This window comes from Pseudonaja textilis, chromosome 5 (assembly GCF_049901715.1).
Source record: "Pseudonaja textilis isolate UNSWEBS1 chromosome 5, rPseTex1.2, whole genome shotgun sequence".
Classification (NCBI taxonomy): domain Eukaryota; kingdom Metazoa; phylum Chordata; class Lepidosauria; order Squamata; family Elapidae; genus Pseudonaja; species Pseudonaja textilis.
Window position 1 is genome coordinate 5,436,780 of NC_141994.1, and position 20,097 is coordinate 5,456,876.

General features: G+C 37.8%; 1 protein-coding gene across 2 annotated transcripts in view; it reads left to right on the plus strand.

Moving 5' to 3' along the window:
• The window catches only part of CFTR (CF transmembrane conductance regulator), a 101,513-nt gene that overhangs the window by 64,538 nt on the left and 16,878 nt on the right, over positions 1 to 20,097 (plus strand). For both annotated transcript variants that reach the window (XM_087934050.1, XM_026713158.2), the window contains exons 18-23: positions 1,760 to 1,839; positions 3,854 to 4,004; positions 5,504 to 5,731; positions 6,842 to 6,942; positions 12,657 to 12,899; positions 13,048 to 13,203. In XM_087934050.1, coding sequence (XP_087790176.1) covers positions 1,760 to 1,839; positions 3,854 to 4,004; positions 5,504 to 5,731; positions 6,842 to 6,942; positions 12,657 to 12,899; positions 13,048 to 13,203 — 959 coding nt within the window. The remainder of the gene's footprint in view (positions 1 to 1,759; positions 1,840 to 3,853; positions 4,005 to 5,503; positions 5,732 to 6,841; positions 6,943 to 12,656; positions 12,900 to 13,047; positions 13,204 to 20,097) is intronic.

Genomic DNA, 20,097 nt, shown 5'->3' on the forward strand with positions numbered 1-20,097 from the left:
TGTTGAGTTCAGGCAAAGGAGACGTTGGTGATTCATTCCATCATTCAAAATTGGAAGACATTCTCAAAACAGGTTGCAATAATCAGTTTTTAAACATCCAAATATATTGGAGATAGACGTTCGGACGCCATCTTTGATAGAGGATGTCCTCTGGATATTTTAAGAATAGAAGGCATGAATTCTTAATCCAGGTCCATTGCCAGCTTCCACACATCTCTGCATATATTAGCATTGGCAGATTAGATCCTCTCGTGCTATGTAGCGTATCAGGCAGCATGTATGCATAAGAGTGGCAAATTTAAAGTGCAACGGAGATATCTTATAATAAAGCACGTATAGCATAAGCATTTAGGGCAGAATGGGACAACTCGGCATAGCCAGCTTGGCATGGCCAACTCACCAGTACCAAGTTGCTTCTGCTTTTGCCAACTACAACCACTAAGTCGCTGCAGAACATCACAGCCAATTTGCTGTGGGGACAACTTGAGATGGGCAGCTGGAAGGAGAACTGGGTGGGCAGGAGCATGACACAGCATTGGCAAAAATGTATGTGCAAAGGGGGAAATGCCAGGCCTCCACTATCTCAGTGCCACCTGCCCAGCCCACCGCTGGCAAACAGCCCAAACATTGCTACTACCGTCCAATGGCCCGAACTCCAAACATCCCAGAGCTCATCACAGTAGCGGCAGCAGTGGCACTTGAGGTATGTTCAAATAGGAAGCCCCTGGCTGCTGCCGCTCTGCACCCTCCTCACCCACTCGCTTGCCCTCTTCTCCAGCTGCCACGGCATATTGTACCTGCAGTGAAGTGGCCATGTTGAGTCGTCCTACATGGCGGTGTAGTTGGCAGAAGTGATTTGGGTGGCGGTCTGGTAGCAATGAGCTGGTTGCACTAAACTGGTTGCACCAAGTTGTCCCATTCCATCATTACAAGCTTAATTTCTTAAAAAGCAAAACTTTAACTCCACTGCACAGCACACTTTTCACAAGTGAGGTTCGATTAAAAATAGAAGCAATTATTTCTGAACGCTGTCGTAAGTGTACTGAGAAGGAAACAATTGGTGAATCTTATGTTTGCTTAAACTCATCTATGATGTCAAATATTTATTAATTTTATATTATTTATAATCTGCCCTAAGTTTGAAGGCTTCAGCAGCATACAGTATACAGAGCCTGTTCCATCTAGTGGTTAAGGCGCCAAGCTAGAAACCAGGAGACTGTGAGTTCTAGTCCCACCTTAGGCATGAAAGCTGACTGGGTAACTTGGGCCTGTCAATCTCTCCCAATCCAACCCACCTCATGGGGTGTTGTGGAAAAGAGGAAGAGGAAGGAGTATTAATGTATGTTTGCTACCTTGAGTTACTTTAAAATAATAAAGGCAGGATAAAAATAATCTAATATATAAACAAAATAAAGCTTCAAATGTATAACATTATTGGGGGCTGCATCAAATTGATTGGAAGATGCATAGGCATATAAATGTTTTATATGAATAAGTAAAATAACCTTATAACCAAAAAATGTGAATTGTTAACCCATATCCTAAATTAGTATATAAATCTTTTTATGTAAACATTTTCCTACAGCTAATCTGAATGTAAACTAATCCAGTAATAATAAATTATTATTTATTATTAATAAATAATAATTAATAAACAAATCCAGTAATAATAAATTATTATTTATTACTAATAAATCAGTAATCAATACTGATAAAATATTCGATTGATAATTAACTTATTTTTCCCTTCAACATATAGGTGGAATACTTAACAGGTTTTCAAAGGATATAGCAATACTGGATGACTTATTGCCGCTTGCAATATTTGACTTCATTCAGGTTTGTAAATGTTATAATAAACGTTGCAAAAATTGGGACAGTTTAAATCATGATTCTTCAGTTATGTTAGGATTATCCTGAGCTTTTCTTCCCTAAGAATACCTTAAACCAAAAATACCGTAAACCAACGAACAGTAAGACAAAAGTAAGAGACAACTATTTTCTTCATTTTGTAGCTTTTAGAAAAATCTGGTTGTCATATGATACTGTTTGGGGTGAAATTTGGTCTTGATGCACGTCTGTTCAAGTGAGGAAAAACATGTTCCATAAGAGAAATTGTAATAGTACTTAGATTTACCGTATATACCACTTCATAGTGCTTTACAGCGGTGGTCCCCAACGTTTGTGGCCCAGGGGGGAGGGGAACCAGGCTGTCGCTTGCGCAAGTTGAGCTCTGTGCACGGACCAATTCCAAATGGGCCAAGGCTTTATAGTGGACCGCATTCTCTAAGCAAGTTTACAGTGACCCCACATTGGCCCCAACAATCTGGGTCCTCAGTTATATTTCATATAAGTAGCATGATTTATATATTTATGTACTCATTGGAACAAAAGTGTATAAAAGCAGAATTGGGTCATGATTTCATCATGTTTGCCATCATTGTGACATGGTGGTGATGGTATTGTCCCGTAGGATTCTTATCTATGCTGAGGGGTACATTTGGCTTAATAATAATAATTATTTTATAATATATCTAACCTAATATTTCAATAAAATTCCATCAGCATTATTATTAAGTTTCACCTTCCTGCTACCAGCCTAGCCTTGCTTATAACCAATTCTAATATTGTTCAGATGTCATAATTTAGCAACAATGCATGTCAGGTCATGTCATGCCATTTCATAAACTAGTTAAGAAATATGTTTTTACAAACTAATTCCTCACTGTTTAGCATCAGGTCATCCTCCAGTCCTCCACAAATCATATACATACATACATACATACATACATACATACATATTTGCCTTTTAATTAAAATAAATATCTAATTTGCATGATTATTTTGATTTGGTATATATGAAAACAGTATATACTCTCTCAGTTCAAAAATTCTAGGAATTCTATAGGTGATCTTGAAAATCATTTAAAAAATGAGAAGGCTATCAAAGATTTTTGCTAACAAGATTGCAAATTGTGTAATTTTTCATGGCAGAAATCTATCACTAGGATCTATTCCAAGAGAGCATATATCAGGATGTAAGAAGGATCAGACTGAGTGACCGTAGAGTGACCAAATTAGATTTCAAGGGAATGGACACTGAAAACGAACTCAAATTGCTAAGATATTTTGGAGTACAGTTACAGATAGTCCTCAACTTACAACAGTTCATTTAGTGACCATTAAAAGTTACAATGGCACTGAGAAAAGTGACTTATGACCATTTTTTACAGTTACAACCTTTCTCCACGATCATGTGCTCAAATTCAGATTCAAATTCAACTGGTTCATCCTTGTGACCATTGCTGTGGGTCAAGGTTATGTGATCACCTTTTACAATCTTTTGATAAGCAACGTCAATGGGAAAACCAGATTCATTTAACCACCTGATCAATTGCAGTAATATACTTAACAGCTGGTCATAAAACGGGGCAAATGTCTCACTTAACAACAAAAATTTTGGGCTCATTTGTGGTCGTAAGTCGAGGACTAATTGTATAGATCTGACTCAGTGGTGGGATTCAATTTTTTTTAGTATTGGTTCTGTGGGCATGGCTTGGTGGGTGTAGCAGGGGAAGGATACTATAAAATCTCCAGTCAGAGGTGGGATTTGCCCGTTTTCCGAACTACGTTTTCCGCTACCGGTTCTTTAGAACTGGTCAGAACCTGCTGAATACCCACCTCTGATCTGGTCTGACTGCACAGACTAGGATGATGTTCAAAACATTTGAATGGCACCATGTGGAAGAAGGATAATATTATCATAGTAACCTTAGGGAAATCATTTCCTTATAACTTGTACAATTTTGTGAAAAGTTTGCCGTATCAATAGTATTTTTCTTTCCACCCGCAGTTAATGCTCATTGTGATTGGTGCTATAGTAGTAGTCTCTTTCATGAAACCCTATATCTTCCTGGCATCTGTGCCTGTGATAGGAGCCTTCATTATGTTAAGAGCATATTTCCTGCACACATCTCAACAGCTAAAGCAACTGGAGTCTGAAGGTATGATCTAATATAGATACAAATAAAATGAAAAGAGATTTTCTCTCTGTTGCTTTTCATCCCACTCCTATTTTAAGATCTCCTGTCATGCTTTGGTAAGGCCACACTTGGAATACGGCATCCAGTTTTGATCTCCACAATGTAAAGAAAGATGTTGGGACTCTAGAAAGTTTGCAGAGAAGAGCAACAAAGATGATTAGGGGACTGGAGGCTCAAACATATAAAAAACGGTTGCTGGAATGGAGTATGTCTAGCTTGATGAGAAGAGGGACTAGGGGTGACATGATAGCAGTGATGATCCAATCTCTCAGCATAGAGGGAGTCACTCTGTTCTCCAAAGAACCTCAGGGTAGGACGAGAAGCAATGGTTGGAAACTAATCAAGGAGAGAAGCGACTTAGAACTACGGAGAAATTTCCTGACAGTTAGAACAGTGGTCCCCAACCTCCAGGCCCCGGACGGGTACCGGTCCATGGATCATTTTGTACCGGGCCACCTATTTTGCTTGGGCGCCGCCATTCTTGTTTTATGGCACTTGAGAAAGTGCTTCTGGGTGAGCTTGTCGGTCATCGGTTGTTGGAAAGCAGCATTTGGGTGCTGAAGGAATCCTCGCGCCTTAGTTTCATTGAAGGGGGGGCGGCTTCTAACGAAGAGCTGCCCCGATGGTGGTGGAGTCTTGCGTTACTCAGGAGGAGATTAAGAAAGAGCCCGAAAAGCCCATTGACCGCGAGAAGGTACAAAGGAGGAATTGAAGGTAGCGGGGAGAAGCGGGGGACGGCTGGCTGGCCGGTCGCTCGGCTCGCCTTGCCTTGGTCATGCGTGCTGATGCCGGTACTGGTCCATGGATCATTTTGTACATTTTGTACCGGGCCGTGGTACAAAAAAGGTTGGGGGCCACTGAGTTAGAACAATTAATCAGTAGAACAACTTGCTTCCAGAACTTGTAAATGCTCCAACACTTTTAAAGAAGATATTGGATAAACATTTTGTCTTTGTCTCTGAACAATGTTCTCTACAAATATTCAGTGTTTCTCCAGATGCTGATATTAAAGACTACGAATGCTAAATCTGAGGATGAAAGAAAGAGAATCATAGACATAATTAAAATACAACAGAGATAAAAAATAAATTTGGTGTATCTATCTGTTTATAAAAAGTTTACATTAAAAAAGGATTACTGTCTCACATAAAACATTTAGCAGTTCACGAATTTAAGAAGCAACTTACAGTAAGATAGCTTCAAATACATAATAATATGAAATCATAAAAAATTAAAATAAATATATCAAAAAGGTATTATCAAGGACTATGTATCAAAACAATATATAGTCACGTGAGGATTACATACTATTTTTAATGTTCTGTTGACATGATGCAATTAGAAAAGAATGTTTGTGATGGAAATACAAGAATTAGTTGTGTTTGCATCTTTATGCAATTCATTTTTAAAGAAATAACAAACATGTAGTCTTTTTATTTTCATATTTGCATTCCTTATAGCTAGAAGTCCAATTTTCACACATCTTGTTACCAGCTTAAGGGGACTCTGGACATTGAGAGCTTATGGACGGCAACCATATTTTGAAACATTATTCCATAAAGCTCTAAATTTGCATACGGCGAACTGGTTCCTGTATCTGTCTACGTTACGTTGGTTTCAGATGAGAATAGAAATGATTTTTGTAATCTTCTTCATCATTGTGACCTTCGTTTCTATTGCTACTACAGGTATATATTTCTTTGTTTTTATATTAAAGAGAGAAAAAGAGATAGATCAAGACATGTCTGTATAGACAAAAAATATGGTGATTTAAATAATTAATGGACATTAGATGCCGATAGTTTAATCAATGCGCTTTAATCGAGAATGACAAATTTATTTATTTTACTTTTTTATATAGAAAAGTTATGGCTGCCTATATTGCATACATAAACAGCGTACAAAAAAACAATATCATGAACTATTAATCAAGGAAATCCCAAAACAAAATTAAAATAATCATGATACAGGTAGTCCTCGACTTCAGACCACAAGAGCCCAAAATTTCTGTTAAGGGAGACCTTTGTTAAGTGAGTTTTATGACCCCATTTTATGACCTTTCTTGACTCAGTTGCTAAGTTGCAGTTGATAAATTAGCATCTTGATTCTTAAGTGAATCTGGCTTCCTCATGGATTTTGCTTGTCAAAAGGTGATCACGTTACCCTGGGACACAGCAACGGTCATAAATATGAACCAGTTGACCAGCATCTGAATTTGGATCATATGATCATGGAGATGCTACAAATGTTGTAATTGTGAAGAATGGTCATAAGTCACTTTTCCAGGTCCCTTGTAACTTTGAATGGTCACTGAACGAACTGTTGTAAGTCAAGGACTTCCTGTATAACAACTGAGGCACCATAATAACAATCCCACGATGCCAGTCAAAACTCTTAATTGGCTCATGTGGCGTCTCCGTGCAGCACTAGGGGAAAAGAGTTATGTCTTCACAGACTTCCAGAAAGCCAGAAGTATCAGAATCTGCCAGATCTTGAGGAAGTGGAGGCTGTGCCATGAGACAGCAGCTGTTACATAGGAGATACTTAATATTTTTGAACCACATGTATCTGAAGCTGTTAGGGCTAAATTTCCATTGCAAGAGTGATTGCCCTAAATTTAAGGGCTGCCCTAAAGAGCTGATAACTTAGGATATCACTTGTCTTTCCTTCTGTGCAGATTTACCTATGCATAGATGTGTGCATGTGTGCATGAGTTTTATATATGTGCATAATTGCAAGCTAACACATACGCGCACTATGTTTTATGCTGGGATTTTATACATGTTTCTTACTTACAGGCAACGGGGAAGGAAGAGTTGGCATTATTCTTACATTAGCCATGAACATTATGGGAACGTTGCAATGGGCTGTGAACACGAGCATTGATGTAGACAGCTTGGTAAGAATTTTAAACATTTATTTGAAAGTAAATATTTTAATAAAAAAAATAATTAAAAAAAGAAAACGAAGGTAAATATTTTATATTAATTTAGTAAGCTTATGAAATATCTTACATTGTAGAATATGCATTTGATATTAATTTTATAATTGAAGATAAGTATGTATTGATACATGATTAGTAAACAACATATTTTCTTTAAATTTGTTTTTTCATAATTGCGTGTATTGTTTTTAGCACATCCTCAGTCTTCTGTACTTATGATTTTATTTTTACAGATATCAATGTGCAAAACTGCATAGTTGAAGTTCAGAGCTGGAAATGATTAATTTGCATGTCAGGGAATTGTTTCAATTTGGAAAATTTCATACTTCTTTATTTAATATCTCTGTAAACTTGTAATAGATTCCTAGCAGTTAGTTACACAAAATATAAAATCATTATTGTTTTTAACTGTGCTCAACCGCTTAGAATCACTTGGGCGGCCATACAACTTGAATGAATAAATAAATAAAACAATCAAACACAGCAATTACTTAAAACTCAGAATGAAGATTGATCTATCAAACCAAGATCTGAAGCACTACAAGGCTGGTAAAGTCAGGAAATAAAAATCACATGAATTTCTGGAATGATCTTCCTCCTTATTATGGGGTAGAATAATCAAATCTTGAAGGCCTGTCTACAGAGTAGTACAGAAATGGTCTTGAAGAGGGAATGCAAGAATGGATACATGAATACCAACTTACCCCTTAAAGGGAAGAGGGAGCATGAAAGATGCTCAGGATTGCCTTGGTTTGTAAGAGGGTGTTGAGGTAATTCCCTGTTAGGAGAAGGAGCGCATACAGGGAGACATATATGAGAGAAGTGTTTGAATAATACACACACAGCACACAGATACACCGTACAGTAAATGTAGGGTTTTACCTTCAATAAAGTAAGCAAAGTTCAAAATAGGCAGTCCAAAGTCATTCACAGGTAAGATTAATCAGTTTTTCAATCCAGGGGTAATCCAGTAACAAAGTCCAGTGTCAAAAACAGTTCAGTATCCAACTTACATCAAATCCAGAAATAGCAGTCAATTAGGAAAAATGGAGGAACGGCAATACTCTCCAACAGAAGGAAACAGAGACTGACTCACACTTTCTTCTGAGACTAAGACTAAGACAAACCAGGTTTCTGGCTCCAACTTATGGCCGTTTGAGAAACCACACCTAATTACAGTTTTGCATTTTCTTAAAGATACAGTTTTAAAATGTGTATCCTGGTTTATATATTTCTAACCCAAATAGCTGTTAGGTGACTTATATTCCTAACAGAGGGCAAGAGAAAAATTCTATCAGATTTTCAAGGTTCCACAGTTCCACTATTCATTCTGGACTGGCTTCCTTACCTGGCTTACCTTAAAGGGCTAATGCTGCTAAAGCAATTCTAATCAGACTTACTCTTAATTTTTTTTCCTCACATGTATTATCTGCCCTGAACTAAGTAACCTTTTCTGTAACAGGGCTCCTTCCTGTGGATTTGTTCGATTTCCTTGACCTTCCATCACAAAGAAATTCTTCCTAGCTTCTCCCAAAGCCTACCTGAACGATTCTGGCCTTACCACTTATGAAAAACCATTAAAGTAGACGCTAACCTCATTTCAGAGTAAGCTATTCCATAGATTAGAGATTATCGCGTAAAAACACTATAATTGCAGTCCCTAGATTTTTACCTCACAAAATGGAGGGACTTTTTAAAAAATTCAAGAGCGATATTGGATCAATCAATTCCACTTTGAAGAAACAGCTCTGAAGATCCCAGGGAACCAAACCATGTAGGATTAGTAAATTAAACTGATACTTTTTATGTACAGTATCTGGAAACCAATGCAGAGGCTGCAACACAGGAATCATATATCTATTAACTCTTACCTGCCAACAAACTGACCACTGCACTGATGCACAGACAAATGGCATTCTCAGTGGAATAAATTAATAAATACTTCTGTAGATCTCCATTGCAGCCATCATTATCAACACTGCACAATTAGAACTATGCAACTATTACCTGTTTGTCACTAGTCTGCTGTTGTCGTCCATTAGGTTTAATCATTCTGAATGTACAATCCATTCCCCTATATTTGCAGAGCTTCTAAGAGAAAGAAATCATATTGTTTTGGACTTCTACCTCAGTTCTCTAGGATATATGAACTTGAGAGAGAAACTACAACTATTTCTCCAATGTTCTTTTGAGTGTCATTACTGGATACCACGATGGTCTTATAATAGGTGGCTTTATTTACACATTCCCAGGGGTGGGATTTATTTATTTATTTATCTATTTATTTATTCAAAAGCTTACAATACAATAGAAATAAGAATAAACATAAGTTTAAATATAAGAAATAGCAACTAATAATTGGGGACAATAGGACAGGGACGGTAGGCACGATGGTGCGCTTATGCACGCCCCTTACAGACCTCTTAGGAATGGGGTGAGGTCAATAGAGGTTAGTTTGAGGGTAAAGTTAGTTTGAGCAGGTGACAACAAAATCAGGTAGTGAGTTCCAGACATTGACCACTCTGTTGCTGAAATTGTACTTCCCGCAATCAAGTTTGGAGTGATTTACATTAAGTTTATGTCTGTTGTGTGCTCTTGTGTTGTTGTTGTTAAAGCTGAAATATTCATTAACTGGTAAGACATTGTAACATATGATTTTATGGACTATGCTTAAGTCCAATCTTAGCCGGCATAGTTCAAGGTTGTCTAAGTCTAGAATCTCAAGTCTGGTGCTGTAGGGTATTCTGTTGCGAACAGAGGAATGTAGTACTCTTCTGGTAAAATACTTCTGGACTCGCTCAATTGTATTGATGTCTGATATACAGTGAGGATTCCAGACAGCAGAGCTGAATTCAAGTATTGGTCTAACAAAGGTTTTGAATGCCCTAGTTTGCAAATCAGTATTACCAGAGGAGAAGCTTTGTACGATTAAATTTGCAACTCTTAAAGCCTTTTTGGCAATACTGTTGCAGTGAGCTTTGGCGCTTAGGTCTTTCGATATGAGAAATTCCACTGGTATGACAACTGGTTCAGTGATCGCGCCCTTCGCTCCATGGGGAGTCAGAAATTCTGTTGAGGTGCGGGGAGACATCAGAGATGGAATCTGAATATCAGAGGGCGAAGGCAACCTTTTCCGGATTTCACACAGGATCAAATCTCAAAGCAGGGGAATCTCAAACTGCATAGAAAGGACATATGCCAACCACACTCTAAATTCACATAAAGGACCGGGTCCTCCTGTCAAACAAAGCCCCTGTGCCCCATTTTCTTCAAGAGTAGAGCTTTTGTTCTTGAGAATAACATCTTTTGCACGGTATGTCTGAATTTCAATTTTCTTTGATTTGTTCTTGCTTTACCCTGGCTCGTAGAAATCTCAAATTATTCTCTTTACACCACAATCTGTTGTTTTTGCTGCTAGAGCAGATTTTTGGCAATGCTTTGGCCGGATTTGAATGGGAACACTTAGGAATGACCCAAGATAGCTTTTGGACAGCTGTGCATGCATGTGGGAAGGGAACTCTTAGAAGATTCCAGTTCTCTTTGAAATTGGTGGGAAAGTCCTCCATCTTTCTGTTAGTAGTTTCATTTTCTTAAGCACACATGGACTATTAACCTTCACTTTTTGAATTTACTGTTTCATTTTGTTCTTTGCTTTTAAAAGTGGATTACTGGTTGAATGTTGATTTATTTCAACTCCTTGCTGGACTCTCACTTTGATTTATGTTGTTTTCAACAACCTTAGTTCTTGCTGCAAGGAAACAGGCTTTTTGTGGGGATGGTAAAGTATTTCATTTCATATATTAATATTGAATTTCTGTATTTTCTTTGAACTTGAAAAATATTTTGAGTTTATTTCTTTTGATTCTTTTTTCTTTTGACTTTGGATTGAAATATCCAGAAAATGCCTTCCCTGTTTTCTTCTGCTTCTGTGTTTTTTATTCCCCTGATCAAGGTACACACAGCAACAATGAACCAGACGACCTGCAGTTTTTAGTTGAAAGTTTATTAAGAAGTTTGATGAGGTGATAACGCTTGTGGAGAATATACAGAGACATTTAGTTTTAGACAAATTAGATACACAAAAGGACGTTCATTTGAACCAAAGAGATATTCTTATAGCTGTGGAACTGAGTTGATTCCACGCATCTCTTTGAAGCTTAAGTCTGCATTTTCTCACAATACTACAAAGCTTTGCTATAAAGCTCAAAGTCTACCGAGCAGTAGTACTAACTACCATGATGTATGCCAGTGAGACTTGGACTGTATAAAGGAGGGGCGTTAGGCAATTGAACCACTTCCACACAACCTGCCTCAAATCTCTGAGGACTCTGAGGACTCTCTGAGGACTCAGTGGCAAGACAAGGTGCCACACACAGAAGTCTTCTCCAGAGCAGGATGTGGACTGATCAAAGCCCAGACATGCTGGGCAGGCTATGTTGCAAGGATGCCAGACCACCACATCCCTGTCTCAAGGAAAGCGATTGCAAGGGGGATAAAGAAAGGCTGAAAGCCTCTCTCAAGTCTCTGGATAGCGATACTACCTCCTGGGAAACTCTGACACAAGATTGATCGACAATGGCGTATGTTGAAGTCTAACACATTAGCGACAGATACAGTAGTGGGGTCCAATTGGTGGCTGGCACACCAACCACAGAAAACCTTCCACGTGGCATGGTCTTCTGGCCAGCTGGATTGTCTGGATGACCTTTCTGGAAAACGTCTCCTGTTTTAGCCGCCTCCCCGCTCAAGTGCCAGACCATCAACCAGAACCATGCTGGCTCCGGATACTCGATTGGACCGTATGGTCCAATCCCTGTGCGGGTGGATTCTCCTGTGAGGTGCATTCTCCAAGCAGCATTGGGATTTCTGTGTTCTGGCATTTCAGCAGTGTTGAAGAATGCTACTTGAGGGCTGAGGTACTTAAAAAGGTAGTTTAAAATTGCAGCATAACTGAAAGTGTTGAAAGACTAAGTGGAGAATAGCAGTTGGAGCAAGAGATGCTGTGGCTCCATTTCCTCACCATAGGAAATTCCTGTTGCTAGTTTTAACTTCAAAGCTTCAGGTCCTATATGGCATTGCTAGTTCTTAAGTATTCTCTTTCTAGCTCAGGATAAAAGACGAGGGAGAAATCGAGAGATTTTTATCACTCTCCTTCTCTAGCACTAAATTTACCAATGTGCAAAGTGCCAAGGTGATTGGGTGGACAGTGGTTTTCACTTTTCATAGCATCTCCAAGCCAGGGATATGAAGATCACCACTGAGTTAGGAAGTAACATGCCAGCAGTGTTAGGCTAGCCTAAGTGGACCGCAAAAATGAGGATCATCACTAAATTACTGTAAAGAAATATAGAGTTACTACATAACTTTTTGCTATCATCTAGTGACCATCCATATCTTGGCATCAGATTTGGGACTCTAAGTGCTTTACTTTCAGTAACCAAGAATTCCCAAGGACTAGACTGGAGGATATCATTAAAGAAGGAACTGCCTTGGGAAGAAATAAATGTCAGTCCAAATAGTCTGTACTCACAGTTTGAATAACAAAATGTAGAGATAAATGTATTAACATCTGATGTTCTCACTCATACTTTATATCAGTTATATGTGTTTGACCAAGATATATTTCAAGGAAATCATAGCATTTAAGATAAATTTTCTCTGGTTTTCAGATGCGGTCAGTGAGTAGAGTATTTAAATTCATTGATCTGCCAACAGAAGAATCCAAACCTTTACCCGCACCAAAAACTAAAGAGCTTTCTCAGGCTGTCATCATTGGGAATATGCATGCAAAGGAAGAAAACATCTGGCCATCTGGTGGGCAAATGACAGTGAAGAATCTTACTGCTAAATATGTAGATGGAGGATTGGCAGTGTTAGAAAATATTTCCTTTTCAATAGATTCAGGACAAAGGGTAAGACTATTTTCATTTAAGCCTTACCCAACCCCAAAAACATGAAATGGAAGATCCCCCCCAAAAAAAGTTAATTTCTAAATTTGTTAATTTAATCCAATGGATGCACGCCAGTTCCTTCAATATTATATGTTTGTCCATATTTCAGGTGGGCCTTTTAGGAAGAACCGGCTCAGGGAAAAGTACTTTGCTCTTTGCTTTTTTAAGAATCTTGAATACAGAAGGAGATATCCAAATTGATGGTGTTTCCTGGAACACGGTCCCTGTACAGCAGTGGAGAAAAGCATTTGGAGTAATCCCACAGGTAAATCTGTACCAGTTTGTGGATTTTTTTCTTCCATTCATTTCCAATTCTCAGAGACTGCCTGGCCAAATATCTGCAAGATTTTTCAGAAATAACTTTCCATTGCTTCCCTTCAACGGCTGAGAGAAAGTGACCAGACCAAGTTCACTTATCAATACATTTCATTCATATACAACCTTCAGATGCGTTTGAATATTAAGGTTTTTCATTAAGAGACATACAAGGAAGAGAATATAAGTGGCGGATACAGTTGTGAATTTGCAGTGCCTTTTACCTCATTGCATGGGTTTGCTCATACATGTCTGAGTTTTAAATAAATCACAGTTTAATATGCTATCGGAGTGGACAAAGTGTAATTGCACATATTTTATTGACGAAGAAGGTGAAATGCAGTTCAAATTAAATCTATTTGTAAGGCAAATATGTATGCAAATTTTACTTTTCCCAATATAAAAATCATGACACAGTAGAGCATTTGTGGACAACCTAAAATATGTGACTGGAGAAGGAAGCACAAAAAAATGACTCACTTTCATAGAGACATAATTTGTATTTAGAGGAAAATCAGATGATTTTCAAAATGATATTGTAGCGAAAAGGCAAAGATGTATCATATAAGATTGAATATAAGCCATTAATTTCCTAAATTACAATCAAAATTACAAAATATATATATATATCTCTCTACCTCTGGGCTGAAGGATCTTCTAATCCTCAGCTTTGGTCCTCTTTTCCAGTTTGACATAAATCAATATGATATACAGTTTAACTGCTCAGTGAAAAACATTTATTTATTGTATTTTTATTTATTTATTTATTTATTTTTGTCAATTGCTTACAAGATAATAGGTATAAGTAAAAACATAGTTATGAATATATGGATACATATAAGAAAAATAAAAAAAAGAAAGAAACAATAGGACAGGGATGGTAGGCACGTTGGTGCGCTTATGCACGCCCCCTACAGACCTCTTAGGAAAGGGGTGAGGTCAATAGTAGACAGTCTAAGGTTAAAGTTTTTGGGGTTTGGTGAAGAAACCACAGAGTCTGGTAGAGTATTCCAGACATTGACCACTCTGTTGCTGAAGTCGTATTTCCTGCAATCAAGTTTGGTGCGGTTAACCTTGAGCTTTTATCTATTGTGTGCTCTTGTGTTGTTATGGTTGAAGCTGAAGTATTCATTGACAGGTAGGACATTGCAATGTATGATTTTAGATACTATACCTAGATCGGATCGAAGGCGGCGTAGTTCTAGGTTTTCTAGGTCTAGAATTTCGAGTCTGGTGGCATAAGGTATTCTGCAACGAGTAGAGGAGTGGAGAACTCTTCTTGTGAAGTATTTCTGGACTTTCTCAACTGTGTTAATTTCAGTTATATAATGTGGGTTCCAGACTGATGAGCTGTATTTGAGTATTGGTCTAGCAAATGTTTTGTATGTATATGTTATGTATATTAATGTATATTCTAATCTAAGTTTTTTAGTCTTTCTTACAGCTATGAGATTTCTGGTGATCTCCTTCAAAGTAATCACGTATTTTGACCCCTCTTAGCTTTTGGAGATTAGCTAAGATTAGCTCACAATGTTAACAGTTAAACACAGAAGTGAAAGGAATTGCTCAAGTACAGGAGTCACTTTGTTGTAATTTTAGATGCTGTCTTAGTAAATTTTTAGTGTCTATATTACAATTTAATATAGGCTGCATCTTGGACCTCATTTAAAGTGGTTAGTTAGGTTGTTTTATAAATATATTTAACTTTGTCTTAAACTTTATTTTATTTATCACCCACTAAAATAGATTAAACCCACATAAATGCATTTCTACAGAGCGCTTTCCTTGAAATCGGCTATGATGGCAATAAGCTGAATTAAATACAAGAATTAATTAAAAGGAGATGATACAATCAAATTGCATACAATATTTTCGAGCAAGCATGAATAATAGGCTTTAAAGTGACCGTTGAATTATGAAGCAATAAGCAAGAAGGTCCTTCTTTAGGATCTTCAGGATCCTATATTCCAGGGAATAAGATTAATGTTAAAAATGTAAATGTTTGCATTTCTCTTTGTTGGAAGTTATCTTGTTAGTTTCTCCCTGAATCATGATACTGGCATCTAAGTGTTTCCTATTCCCCCCATTTTTGTGTCATCTGCCAATTTGATAATATTTTCTAATCCAAGTCATTTGACAAATATGTTGAACAATAAATGACCTGTTATTGAATCTTATGTCATTCTACATTTCCCTCCATCTTTGCACAGAACAACTATTACGGTATTTAGTTGAGATGATTCAACTAACTTGGTATTCATCTACCAGTAGTGCAATCCAATCCACCCTTTGTCATATCTTTTTTTTTTATTACTGGAATCTCATGAGAGATTGCTGAACTCAAAGTATATATACCTTGTCCATCATGTTCCTTTGGCCAAGTAAATTGATCACTTTATCAAAAAAGGAAATTGGTTTGGTTTGAAATAATTTATTCTGGATAAGCCCATTCCTACTTAATGTTCAAATATTTTGTCTGGCATCTATGTCAAGTTACTGAACTGATCTGTAATTAACAGGATCTTTTCTTCTCCTGTTGTTGATGATTTCTCCATGAACATAAAAAGAGCCTCCAAGAGACCTTCACAACTCATTAAATATCCTTGCTCCCTAATTCTTGACCTTTTTCCTTCCTTGAGTGAATAATTAAAGTAGTGTTTTATTGAAAGAATAAAAACAGTTATTCCACTTCTGTGGTGAAAAAAGTATTTTCACTTGTAAGCTGTATTTCATCATAATTTCTCATTGTGAACACAGGTAGTCTTCAGCTTATGACCGCAACAGAACTTGGACTTTTGGTTGTAAGTCATTGTAGTTATATGTTGAGGTACCTTGTGACTGGATTCAATTTTATGATTGTTTTATGATGATCCTAAAGTAAGTGACCATAGTTAATAAGCAAACCACATGGACATTAAGCAGATGCAGCATATCCAATTGACATCGAAAACACTGTGTCACAAATTGCAGTCACCTAACTGCGGAATGCTTCAACTGGTCAATGCAAGCTGGTTGTCAAAGTGTCAGATGTGATCCCATGACCATAGGTTGAGGTTAGGACAGTTGTAACTTCGAGGACAGTAGGTAGCTTTTTAAAACTTTCTTGTAACTTTGAACAGTTGTTAATGACTGGTCATAAGTTGAAGACTACCTGTACATATCTAATCAAATAAAGAATTGGTCTCTTGGAAATCCAAAGAATTTAAAATCATCCTGATTACCCTATCTTAACAATGGAGGGCAAGCCAAAAACAAATAAAAAATCACCAAAGAAAAGTATTTTTTAATACTTTAGTAATAATATTAATGTTATTCTTTATGTTTCTATATTTTTCTTTTCTCTCCTACAAAAGTTTATAAAACCGAATGAAAATGCTACACTGGCCACAGGCTTTGATAACTGGTATAATAGATTAGATAATGATAGAAGATGAAAGAGAGAGAGAGAGAGAGGATAATTAATAGACAGACAGATCACTGCAGCTGGATTCAATTCTGTCAACATCTCAACTAAATAGGTAGAAAAACTCTGGTTTTTCATATCTTGTGCTCCAGTTTGTATCAATTAGCAAGTAGGGGAGGGAGGAATTGCATTGCACAAATGGTATTATTATGTCATGACATGCCTGATGTCATTTTGATCTGTCATGGCTTTTAAGACCGGGGTCTCCAGCCCTCAGACCACGGCCCACTACTGTTCGGAAATGGATCATGGAAGCATCGGGCAACTCCAAGTACATGTGAGTGCTCCATTTACATAAGCAGTGGATGTGAATGCCCTCTGCTTGTGCAAATGGACCTGGTCACACGCACACTTGTCCACCACTCATGCAAAGCCAACCCCTCTTACCCTCCCATTGGTTTGCGAAGCTTATCTGCAATCCTAAAGATTTGCCATCTGGGATGAAACAGTACAAAATATTTGCAATTCAAATATGAATGAATAATTAGTTCGAAGACTTACATGGTGAGATTATTTAGTTTTACAGCTGATTAATTATGATTAATTAATTGCGCTACATTATGTCTTCTCCGTGAAGATTGAAGTGCAATTATGCTTAGTACAAGGATGTAAAAATATGGCATTTTAATTCTGATGAACTTTATGTAACTCAAAGCCATGGCTCTTATTTCTAATTTGCATATATGAAGTGTTAAGGAAATTTGCAGAACAAAAACCAATAATACTTTGTTTTAAATTTTGAAATGGTAAGAAGCATATCACAGGCATCTCTCTCTAACTTGCTACTCCCATCTTCCTAGAATATACTAATAGTGATTTTTTTTCTCCCAGGATCTGAATTAATATAGGTCTGTGGGCATATCTATTTTTTCTTTGCTGATGAGAAATGTTTGGGTTTTTTTTCCCTTTGGTTGATGTTATCTGTTGGGTTTCATTATTTTATTTTATATGTCTTTCATATATCTTTTAGAGTTGGACATTTATTAATAAATAAATCTAAATCAAATAGGCAACGCAAACAAAGGAGAGGAAATCACAGTTCAATAATAGAGGGCATATCCTGCTGAGATTTTAGTGGTCAAAAGGTTGGACCATTAAGGGTAGGGCTAGATATAATGATTCACAGCATGCATGAGATACAAGCACGTAACCATATCCAACACCTTGAAGAGAGCAAACAGGAAGAATTTTAAACAATATATGTTTGTGTTGAGATAATGGTCAGTCTGACTTAAGCTCCATCTGAGAGACTTAATAGTCTACCATGTTTGGAGAAAGATGCAGTACTACTAAGATATATTGGAACAGGAGTGAAAAAGTAAGTAGGTAAATTCAAAGGAAAGAGAACAAAGAAATTATGTAGATAGACTTGGCCTTTTCTAAAATCCAAGATAGCCTTGAGTAAAAAAGGAAATGAGAAAGGTGCTTTCTCCTTAGAATTGTGGTAGCAAGAATAAAATGTTACAAAATATAACCTAATATAAATGTAAAAAAATGTGAAATATTCAAAACAGAAACTACAAATAGATTTTAACAGATTAAGAAACTAAATGAAAAATTATATTCTAAATTCAGAATAGCAATATTCTGAATATTTTACAAGATCTCCTTTTGCAAACTGAGCAGTACAGTTAGGAAATTCATCTGTTTTAGGAAAGCAAAATACATTGCTCAAAAAAATAAAGGGAACCCTTAAACAACACAATGTAACTCCAAGACAATCACATTTCTGTGAAATCAAACTGTCCATTTAGGTAGCAACACTGATTGACAATCAATTTCACATGCTGTTGTGCAAATGGAAGAGACAACAGGTGGAAAGCATAGGCAGTTAGCAAGACATCCCCAATAAAGGAGTGGTTCTGAGGTGGTGACCACAGACCACTTCTCAGTTCCTATGCTTTCTGGATGATGGTTTGGTCACTTTTGAATGCTGGTGGTGCTTTCACTCTAGTGGTAGCATGAGACGGAGTCTACAACCCACACAAGTGGCTCAGGTAGTGCAGCTCATCCAGGATGGCACATCAATGCAAGCTGTGGCAAGGAGGTTTGCTGTGTCTATCAGCGTAGTGTCCAGAGCATGGAGGTGCTACCAGGAGACAGGCCAGTACATCAGGAGATGTGGAGGAGGCTGTAGGAGGGCAACAACCCAGCATCAGGACCGCTACCTCTGCCTTTGTGCAAGGAGGGACAGGAGGAGCACTGCCAGAGCCTTGCAAAATGCATGTGGCTGCTCAAATGGTCAGAAACAGTCTCCATGAGGGTGGTATGAGGCCTCGACATCCACAGGTGGGGGTTGTGCTTACAGCCCAACACTGTGCAGGACGTTTGGCATTTGCCAGAGAATACCAAGATTGGCAAATTTGTGCTCTTCACAGATGAAAGCAGGTTCACACTGAGCACATGTGACAGACATGACAGGGTCTGGAGATGCCATGGAGAATGTTCTGCTGCCTGCAACATCCTCCAGCATTACCGATTTGGCAATGGGTCAGTAATGGTGTGGAGTGGCATTTCTTTAGGGGGCCGCACAGCCATCCATGTGCTCACCAGAAGTAGCCTGACTGCCATTAGGTACCGAGATGAGATCCTCAGACCCCTTGTGAGAGCATATGCTGGTGCAGTTGGCCCTGGGTTCCTCCTAATGCAAGACAGTGCTAGACCTCATGTGGTTGGAGTGTGTCAGCAGTTCCTGCAAGACGAAGGCATTGATGCTATGGACTGGCCCGCCCGTTCCCCAGACCTGAATCCAATTGAGCACATCTGGGACATCATGTCTCGCTCCATCCACCAACGCCACATTGTACCACAGACTGTCCAGGAGTTGGGGGATGCTTTAGTCCAGGTGTGGGAGGAGATCCTTCAGGAGACCATCCGCCACCTTATCAGGAGCATGCCCAGGTGTTGTAGGGAGGTCATACAGGCAGGTGGAGGCCACACACCCTACTGAGCCTCATTTTGACTTGTTTTAAGGACATTACATCAAAATTGGATCAGCCTGTAGTGTTTTATTCCACTTTAATTTTGAGTGTAACTTCAAATCCAGACCTCCATGGGTTGCTAAATTTGATTTCCCTTGATAATTTTTGTGTGATTTTGTTGTCAGCACATTCAACTATGTAATGAACAAAGTATTTAATAAGAATATTTCATTCATTGATATCTAGGATGTCTTCTTTTTGTGTTCCCTTTATTTTTTGAGCAGTGTACATCACCTCATGCCTACCAGATAACTAATGGTAAGAGATATTGTAGGTATTATGAAGCTATTGCTTCCTTTTCTTAAAAAAAAACTGGTTGGTTCAGTTAAATGTCATGGTCTTTATAGGACTGCAAACTATTTAATTGATCTTCACAAACCTAGCCAAGTGTAAACTATGC